Source organism: Scylla paramamosain, chromosome 25, assembly GCF_035594125.1.
Source record: "Scylla paramamosain isolate STU-SP2022 chromosome 25, ASM3559412v1, whole genome shotgun sequence".
Taxonomy (NCBI): Eukaryota; Metazoa; Arthropoda; class Malacostraca; order Decapoda; family Portunidae; genus Scylla; species Scylla paramamosain.
In genome coordinates, this window is record NC_087175.1 from 13,847,914 (window position 1) to 13,857,056 (window position 9,143).

Here is a 9,143-nt window from a genome sequence, read left to right on the forward strand (position 1 = left end):
TGTCAAGGCAATAAGTAACAGCTGACACTGTTTCCACCACCTCATATGGGCCTTCCCAGCTTGAGCGTAATTTTGGCGACCGACCAGGCTTACGTTGTGGGATTGTGGAGCCATACCAGATCACCGGCGCTGTACTCCACATTCTTGTTTTTTCCTTTGTACTGTCTCCACATGGCTTGGCCCGTCATCTAGAGATGCCAGCTCCCACAATGATGTGTCACCTCCAGTCGTCGTTGCAGTCGGTGTGGACGTTTGGTAATCCTGTTCCTGGTGGCCGGCTAGTGGCGAGGTCCACCGGGGGGGCGAACCTCCTGCCGAACATAAGTCTTGCTCAGCAGAGCGATAGCCCATCATCATGTATGAAATCCACACATACTCGTACCAGTCATGTTGGTCCTCACTGCAATATTTGGCCACCTGATGAACGATGGTGGCATTAAACCGCTCCACTGTCCTGTCATTCTGAGGCTGCAAAGGTGTGGTACAGGTTTTGTGAATGCTGAAGACTCGGCGACACTCACGGGAGACTTGGGACTCAAACACACGCCCCTGGACTGAGTATAGTTCACCGGGTACACTGAACCAGGTGAAGACTTGATCCATGAGAAACTGGGCTACTGTCTTTGCCTCGTGGTTAGGTAGCGCGCACACCTTTGGCTACACAGAGAGGTACTTGTTGCTTCTCTCTGTACATGGAAAGTGACCAGTGATGTCAACAGCCATGGGCTCCATTGGCACTCCTGCCTGGTACAGCTGCAGAGAAGCACAGGTCTTGCGTGCAGGTCCTTTCTTTGCCGCACACACTCAGCACATCTTGCACCATTCCTGGACGTCTTGCCGCAGTCCCACTCAGTATACGAGTTGTCGCTGCTTCTCCATGGTGCGCTTTACTCCTACGTGTACACTGGTCATTTCCTCGTGCATCTGTCTCAGCAGCTCCTCGCGCCGAGATGCAGAAACCACGACCAGCCAGTGTGTCTCGTCGTCTTCCCGTGTACCCAGCGCTGCTGTAGCGCTCCTTCCCGAAGACTCAGTGCTTTCCACTGACCCACTAAACACTTAGTAGCAGCTCTCGTGGGACACAACTTCGTTGGATGGCCTCTCACTGTCTGCTTTAAGCCACCTGATCAATGGAGACAAGTCAGGATCCACGCGCTGTTCTTTCCACCTGTTGTCTGCCTCTGTTGCGCTGTGAGGCACTATAAGCTTCCTACACCTCACCTCTTTCTCGAGGTGAGAGCAATGTATGCACTCTGGCACACAGGGGCGACAACTCAGGTTGTCAGTATTATTGTGGATGCAGCCAGGCTGTCAGTATTATTGTGGATGCAGCCAGGGTGGTGCTCCATCATGTAGTTATACTGTTCGAACTTCCCCAGACCAGCTGTCCTTCAGGCTCCTTCAGTGTCTCCAGCCATTGTAGAGCGGTGTGGTCTGTATGGATGGTGAAGCAGGAGCCATACAAGTAGTGGTGGAAGTGAGTAGGCCCTCTCATGACAGCAGCCAACTCCTTGTGTGTCACACAATAACTTCTCTGAGGCTTGTTAAACTTCGCGCTGTAATATGCTACCAAGTACTCCTTGCCATCTCGAAGCCAAGACAGGACGGTTCTCACACCTTCCTGGCTTGCGTCCGTGTTGAGAATATAAGGGAGTTCTGGGTCAGGATATGGCAACACCAGCGCCAGCACCAGGGTTCGCTTTTGGGCCATAAAAGCTAGCTGGCAGTCTTCGTCCCCAGAGTTGCCAATTTAGCGAAAAGTCGCTAAATCTAACTACTTTTTGTGAGATTTAGCTACCAAATTTTCAGTTTAGCGACTTAGCAACTTTTTAGCTACTTTTCATTGAATCTGAATAATTATCTTTACTACTTATGGAAAATTACAATCTAGATTCTAGGGGAACAACTTTAATTGAATAATTTTGCAAGTTCTGTGTGATGATTGCACTAACACTGGAGAGGAGAGCTTAGTGGGGAAGGGATTGGGAGGGGGCTACAAAAGTAGGGAAGGGTCCACCCCAACCCCCACCTTGCCCCTCCTCACCCCACTCTCAGTGAGGGTCGTGTGGACTGACGTGTATCGTATGCGTACAGGACAGGGCGAACAGCGAGTCGGCTACTTGTCTCAAGTCACGGACCCATGGTTTAGTAACCGCAGTTTCCTCACAACGTCCATGAATGTAAGTGTGGAGCGCTTACGAAAATGAGCAAGCAATACTCTCAATGGTTTCGGCAGGAATGGCTAAATGACTAAATATAGCAAGTGGCTCAGTAAGGCACAGGGGGATGATACCAAGGCATATTGCAAGTTATGCACTTGTATACTAACTGCAAAGCTGAGTGACTTGGAAAAGCACAGGACCACAGCTAAACATCAGCGGGCAGAGGAACCATTCAGCTCTCAGAAACAAAGAACCTCGCCATTTGAGACTAAGAGTTGATAACGATTCCAGAAAGTCAGAGACTCAAATGGCTATTTGTGTTCATTTCTGAGCATTGTGCATTGCGTGTGGTAGATCATCTGACTGATGTGTGTAAAGCATGCTTTGGTGACAGTAAGGGTTGTAAGGATCTTAAGCGTAAGAGATCGAAGTGCAGTGCAATAATTTGCAATGTGATAACCCAATATTTCAAACAAGAACTCAAAGATGACATCATCAACAGAAATTCAGCTTAATTATAGACGAGAGTAATGACATCTCTGTAACTAAGCTTTTGGGTACTGGCATAAGATACTTTTCTGCCTCAAGGGAAACATTTGTGACAACTTTCTTAGATTTGGTTGAACTGAGTGAGTATAATGCTGATGCAATATGTGATGCCCTCAAGAAATCTCTTGATAAACATGGACTGAAATTGCAGAAACTCATTGCAATTGGAAATGATAATGCGTCAATGATGACCGGAGTGAACAATGGTGTGTGTGTAAAACTAAAAGCTGAGAATCCTAACTTGTTCCTCATAAGATGTACATGTCATTCACCGCAGCTGGCAGTTTCTCATGCTGCCAAAAGAACATCTACCCAGGTACTTAGAAGTCTTAATCAAAGATTGCTACAATTGGTTCTCACATTCTTTGAGGCAGATGAAGTACAAGAAATTGTATGCCATGATGAACGATGAAATGAAACCTCTAAAATTAAAACAGCTATGTGACACAAGCATTTCAGTGGGCATTTTTTTTATTAGATTTTTGTTGCCCTTGGCCAGTATCCTTCCTACATAAAAAAAAAAAAAAAAAAAAAAAAAAGCTGAATGTCTATTGAGGCTGCAGTTGTCGGAATTTTGAACAAGTGGTATGAATTGAACACTCACTTTGAGAGTGGTAGAAGGGAGGAGAGATGTTACACAGCAGAATAGCTATATTTAATGTTGTGTGACAAGAAAAATTATGCGTTCTTCCCATTTCTGAAACATATTCCAGTTTGTTAACAAGAAGTTTGAACCTGAAACTAATGATCCCCACAAAACTACTGAATGACTTGGTTTAGCTTATTGACTCTTTGTCCTCAAAGGTAATAATTCCAGGAAAAAGAATTACTGAGGCTGGGGACATTGAGAATTTTTTTTTTTTATCCTAACTGTTATCTGGGTTACGAATTCAAAAAGAACATGAAAGAATGAAAATTTCGTGATGAACCAGAAATTCGCAAGATGTGCATTAAGTTTGTGGTTGGCTTGGTGAAAGAGCTTCAAAATCATCTGCCTGACAACGTTAAAGTTCTACACTTGATGTCCACCATGAGTGCAAGTGAATGCCTGCAACCAATCAAGCCAGGAATATTGGACTTGGCTAAGATGTTCGACCAAAATGATGAAGTGCAAACACGCATAGACTTTCAATGGAAAAAGTTACATTATACTGTGTGGAAAAAAAAAAAAAACCCATGATACCCTTCTGTTTTGGGCAAAGGTAGCAGACTTCAGGGACGCCACAGGAGAAAATCCCTATAGCGAGATTTGTGAGCTTGCTCTCACAGCACTCTCCTTGCCTCATTCAAATGCTGATGTTGAACGATTGTTTAGCCAGATGAATATCGTGAAGACGAAGCTATGTAACATAATGAATAATGAAACTCTAACAGCAGTCCTGGCTGTCAAGTATGGCCTTCATAGAGTGGGAAAATGTTGTCATAATTACACCCTACCTGAAGATGTACTAAAGAAGATTGGTACACTTGAAACTTACAAGAACTACGAGTACACAACTTCACAAGAAGCATCTACAAGTACTTCTCACTGCAGTGCTGTAGATGACTGGGACCTTAGCGAGTTTTAATTACCGAGAATACTCTATGAAGCTGCAGGATTACGAGGGGCCTTTACTCAACAATTTTAAGTATAAATGTACTACGAAATTATTTTGGTGACACACACTCTCTCTCTCTCTCTCTCTCTCTCTCTCTCTCTCTCTCTCTCTCTCTCTCTTTCTCTCATTATAGTATTTTCCTATCAAAAAAAATATTCTTTATTTACTACTTTTTTTGGAGAATTTGCTCATGATTTTAGCGACTTTTAGCGACATTTTTGCGACTAATCTAGTGACAAGTAGTAGCTGAGAGTTGGCAACTATGTTTGTTCCACGCGTACTGCACTCCTTTCCTGGTGTACTGCGCTCCTTTCCTGGTCAGGCTGTGTAGAGGGGCGGTGATGGTGGCAAATCTTGGCAATAAGCATCTGTAGTACGTATGCAGGCCCAGGAAACTCCACAGCTCTGAGACAGTCTTGGGTACTGGCCAGCCCTCCACTGCTGTGATCTTGAGTGGGTCGGTCTTTACTCCCTGCCTACCGACTACGTGTCCAAGGAATGTCACTTCAATCCTGAACAACGTGCACTTCTTCGGACTGAGTTTTAGGCCTGCAGTCCTCAAATGATGGAATACCTTGGGTCAGCCGTGTCAGCTCCTCCTCGACAGTGTTTCCAAACACTAGCAGTCGTCAAGACACACTACTGCTACTTTCCAATACTCGCTCCATTAGCCGCTCAAAACAGCCAGGGGCATTACACAACCCAAACGGCATGATGTTGAAATGCCACAGTCCCTGGCCAAAGAAGAAGGCTGTTTTCTCCTTATCTTCTGGCGCCATCTTAACCTGGTGGTATCCTGACTTTAAATCCAGCATTGAGAAGCACTTAACTCCACTGAGCGCTTCTATAGTGTTCGTCAATTTGTGGCACTGGTGATGGTGATGGCATTCTGGGTTCGGTAATCTACACAAAATCTCTTGCTCCCATCTTTCTTTGTCACCAGCACTACAGGCAAGCACCATGGACTGTTCGAGTGCTCTATCACTTCTGCCGCCTTCATTTCTTGGATTGCCTGCTGCATTTTTCCCCCGTTTCGCTGGAGAAGCTCAACGAGGCACTTGCTTAATGGGAGGATTGTCGTGAGTATAAATATGATGCTGCACCAGCGAAGTGCGCCCCAGATCCATGTTTTCCCTACTAAACACATCAGTGTACTGGGCAAGCAACTTCCTCACTTTCTCTTCCTGGTCAACCATCAGCTGTTTTGTGCTTCTCTCTACTGAATCTTTCAGATACTCAGGGGTGGGGGAGGACTGAATGCGTCAGGAAAGTGGGTGGCGACGCCGCCATGCGGCTGTCATGCGCTAGTCGCACGCGTGGGTCCTGGATAGCCTGGGTGGTGAGTCTTGCCATCACATGTTCCCTCCGACATCTCGGTACATTCCAAGGTCCCGTCACTTTCCCGATGGTCAAGGTCAGGCACGCTGTACCATTATAGCCTCCAGCCTGTTGATGTATATATGATATGAAAAGGTGAAGTTTAAAGTCAGTCTGTTAGTTGACAGGGCATAAAAAACATGTTGTTCAAAGACAGTGACGATATATATGTATACCTATCTTCTCTTGCAGGTGGTAGGTCATTTCCCAAAAGCAAAACAACAGAATTTGAAAACAGAATCTTACCCATTCATTTAGACACTGGCAAGGATTATGAAGTCGGCCTGTGTAATAACTTATTCCCTAAATATTTCTACTGCATTATGGAAGGGGATCCAAATTCCAGTATATCGTTTTATAGTCGGATTAAGCAGTCAGAGTTTGATGTGTATGAATATAACATGTATACCTATCTACCGGAAAGGAATATCATCTCCAATTTTACCGATAAGAATATACTGGCCATAACTAAGGTGATCAATGGACAGATAGTTAGATAACTTCAAGCAATTTTGAATGAGTCCTTTAAGATCTATTTCCCTTACTCGGAAATAATCTATTACGACCGCAACTTGAGAGAGTCTTAGTTAACAATGTGATCGTGCCTCCTAATGATGATCGTATTCACAGTGATATACGAGTAAGTATAAAATTTGCATCGCATATAGCTTGCATTCTGGGTTTCAATCCAAATTTTTGCTATGTCTACTTTCAAAGATCTGGCGACGTCATTTCATCTTTCAGTGCGAGTGAAGCTTTCCCCTCAACACCCATACAATTATTCGCTCAATACATACCGCGAGCTGATGCGGGGACGGATTATATGTACGTTTATACTGACATCATTTCCCCCACGCGATTTGGTAACCAACTAGTTAATATATTAGATGTCATACCACTCCCTGGCGACAGCACCAGTAAAGGTACAAATTCAATTAAGTATAAACCACTTTCCGTATAAACTATACAGAGTGTGGCCATCAAAATTGCCGGATCACCTGAAGATCCGCCACCCCAGATTGTCTCACCTGAAGATCCGCCACCCCAGACTCTCTCACTTGGTTAGGTTAGGCTAACCTAACCTAACCTAACCTAACAACATGAACGCATTAAAAAACTGAGTGGATATAAAAAATGCAGAAAAAAGTTTACTTCATTAAAAGTATGGGATCACCTGAAGATCCGCCACCCCAGATTGTCTCACCTGAAGATATGCCACCCCGAGTGCGGTTGGGGTGGCGGATCTTCAGGTGATCCAAATTGCCAATCAAAGAGGCAAACCTATTCAGTTTGAAGATGGGGAAAACAGTGTTACTTGCATGTTACATATAAGACCACATTAACTTTGCGTTTGCGTCTCGGATGTAAAGTTTTGAAGAGAATCGATCAAGGTGGGATAAGGGTAGGGGTGGAGATAATGAAACAGGCAGGTGTTGCCTACTTCCGAGTCAAGCCACGTGCCTCACAGCCATCTGCACAGGAAGCTTCAGTGTTTCCCCACGTGCCATAGCGGACGAGGTGCAAGTGTTGACGATGTTATAAAAAAAAAAAAAAAAAAAAAAAGAAAAATGAGGGTTCACTGTGGGACAACAGAGATGCGGCTTTTATGTGAAGTGTGTGGGAGATGGCACACTAATCCACCCTGCCCCTCATGTGTCGAAGACCAGTGTGATTCATATGCGCAGTGTGGGGTTCTGTTTCCACATCCTCCACCAGAACACACCTGCGAAGTTGGGAATCCTGATTCTTCTGGTAAGCATTATTACTTATTTTGGCAAGAATGTATAATAATAAAGATGAAATGACTGTCAATCTTTACAAGTTTGAGCTCTGAGTACATCTTCCTGTACAGGTTCACACTCGATTGAGGTTGAGCAGAACGGCAACGTAGAACACACACGTCGGCAAGTGTCACGAGCCAACATCCCATGCGGAGGTGGGGGAAGAGGTGAGAAAAAAAAAGAAAAAAAAAATCTACTACAAATAATAAACCAATAAATACGGTACCACTGCCACTACTACTACCCACTACTTATATTCTTTTTTAAAGACTCGCCATGGCCGGGGCCGAGTGGATTATCGGAGGACGTATTAAATTCTTCCTAGACTTCAAGTCCCCCACTACCTACACAAGGTAAATATCAGTTCAATAATAATTATAATAATAATAATAATAATAATAATAATAATAATAATAATAATAATAATAATAATAATAATAAACTGTCGCTACTACTTCTATTTTTTCCCCCCGACATGCCACAAGCGGAAGCAGGCCACGATGAGCGCGGCATGCCGGAAGAACCAGCGGAAGCAGGCCATGATGAGCGCAGATCGCCGGAAGAACTGCGGTTGATTGATTCGAGGGAAAATTTTATGAGGAGCTTCACCAGACATCAATATGACATACCTGGTCATGTAAGCAGAGATCCACTCGGTCTACTTACCGAATACAGGGAGTTCTTTATACGGGAAATTAGATCATATTTCATGTCACATGGCTCGCCATTCCCCCCCACCCTGAAAATTTTTTCACACATTTCTCTGTTACTAGTTAAATTCTCTACCTTAGGCGAGGATGAACATCGAGTCATTCATATTGCTTTTAGAGCACGGCTAATCACTATCAAGATGTGCCTGACCTTGTTGATTTATGGATCCATCAGCTAAACAGTCAGTTGGAAAGCCTTACCAGCGAGACTGGAGGACCTGGTTTTATCATTTCAAGAGTACAGAATTTTTTTCATCAACTATTGCTTGCATGTCGTATGCAGTGGCATAGGAGATTATGTTGCTTATCCTAGAGGCATGTGAGGTGGGAATGAAATTTTCAATCCTGATGGCCGACATTCATCCTGTGTTATTCAGTGTTTGGCGGCTTTCAGACTTCATGCCCGAGGTGTACCTTGGAAAAGAATTCCAAGAATATTATGGAGACGGCATGGCGGAAAAATATGTCACGCATGGAAAAGTAGAGTCCTGTGACTTGGGAGAACTTGAGTCAGTTAGAAAGGTTAAATCGCCTGTCTCTGGATGTTTATACACTGACCAAAAGCGGTGAGATGTACTATTTAACATGATCAAGAAAAGGCTCGCGCAAGTATAAAACTGTAACCTCACTCCTTTTACTAGGCGGAAGACATATGATGCTCATTAAAGACGTGGAGAAGCTGCACCAGAAATTGATGAGAAGCTGTCTCACCCCAGAGGGTCATCAGTTTTGCAAAATATGTTTCAGCTCAGTTCCCAAGTCTGTCAGTTTGAGCGATCACGAGTGCCATTGCGACTTCACTCAAACTCTTCTCTTTCCAGGTGATGCCAAAAAAGTAAAATTAAAAAATTTTGCCTACACCTATCAGCCTACCTACTTAGCATTTTTTTTATTTTGAAACTATGATAAAACCTAAGGATAACAGGAGTGTGATAGCTGAACATAATGCAATTGGATACTCATATC

The 9,143-nt window shown here is 44.0% G+C and overlaps 1 protein-coding gene across 1 annotated transcript; it reads right to left on the reverse strand.

The window, feature by feature from the left end:
* Window positions 1-4,538: 4,538 nt before the first annotated feature.
* On the reverse strand, window positions 4,539-5,088 carry LOC135113367 (uncharacterized). The gene is made up of 2 exons (XM_064028623.1): window positions 5,007-5,088; window positions 4,539-4,792 (listed from the first exon to the last, which is right to left on the reverse strand). The coding sequence occupies exons 1-2, from the start codon at window positions 5,086-5,088 to the stop codon at window positions 4,539-4,541; spliced, it is 336 nt and encodes a 111-aa protein (XP_063884693.1).
* Window positions 5,089-9,143: the final 4,055 nt, after the last annotated feature.

Excerpts from the sequence above, each read along its gene's own strand:
- LOC135113367 (XM_064028623.1), bottom strand. The coding sequence starts at position 5,088 with ATGGCGCCAGAAGATAAGGAGAAAACAGCCTTCTTCTTTGGCCAGGGA. Across the intron at positions 4,793-5,006 it reads CATCATGCCGTTTGGGTTGT|TCGGTAGGCAGGGAGTAAAG; the intron begins GTAATGCCCCTG and ends TTGGACACGTAG.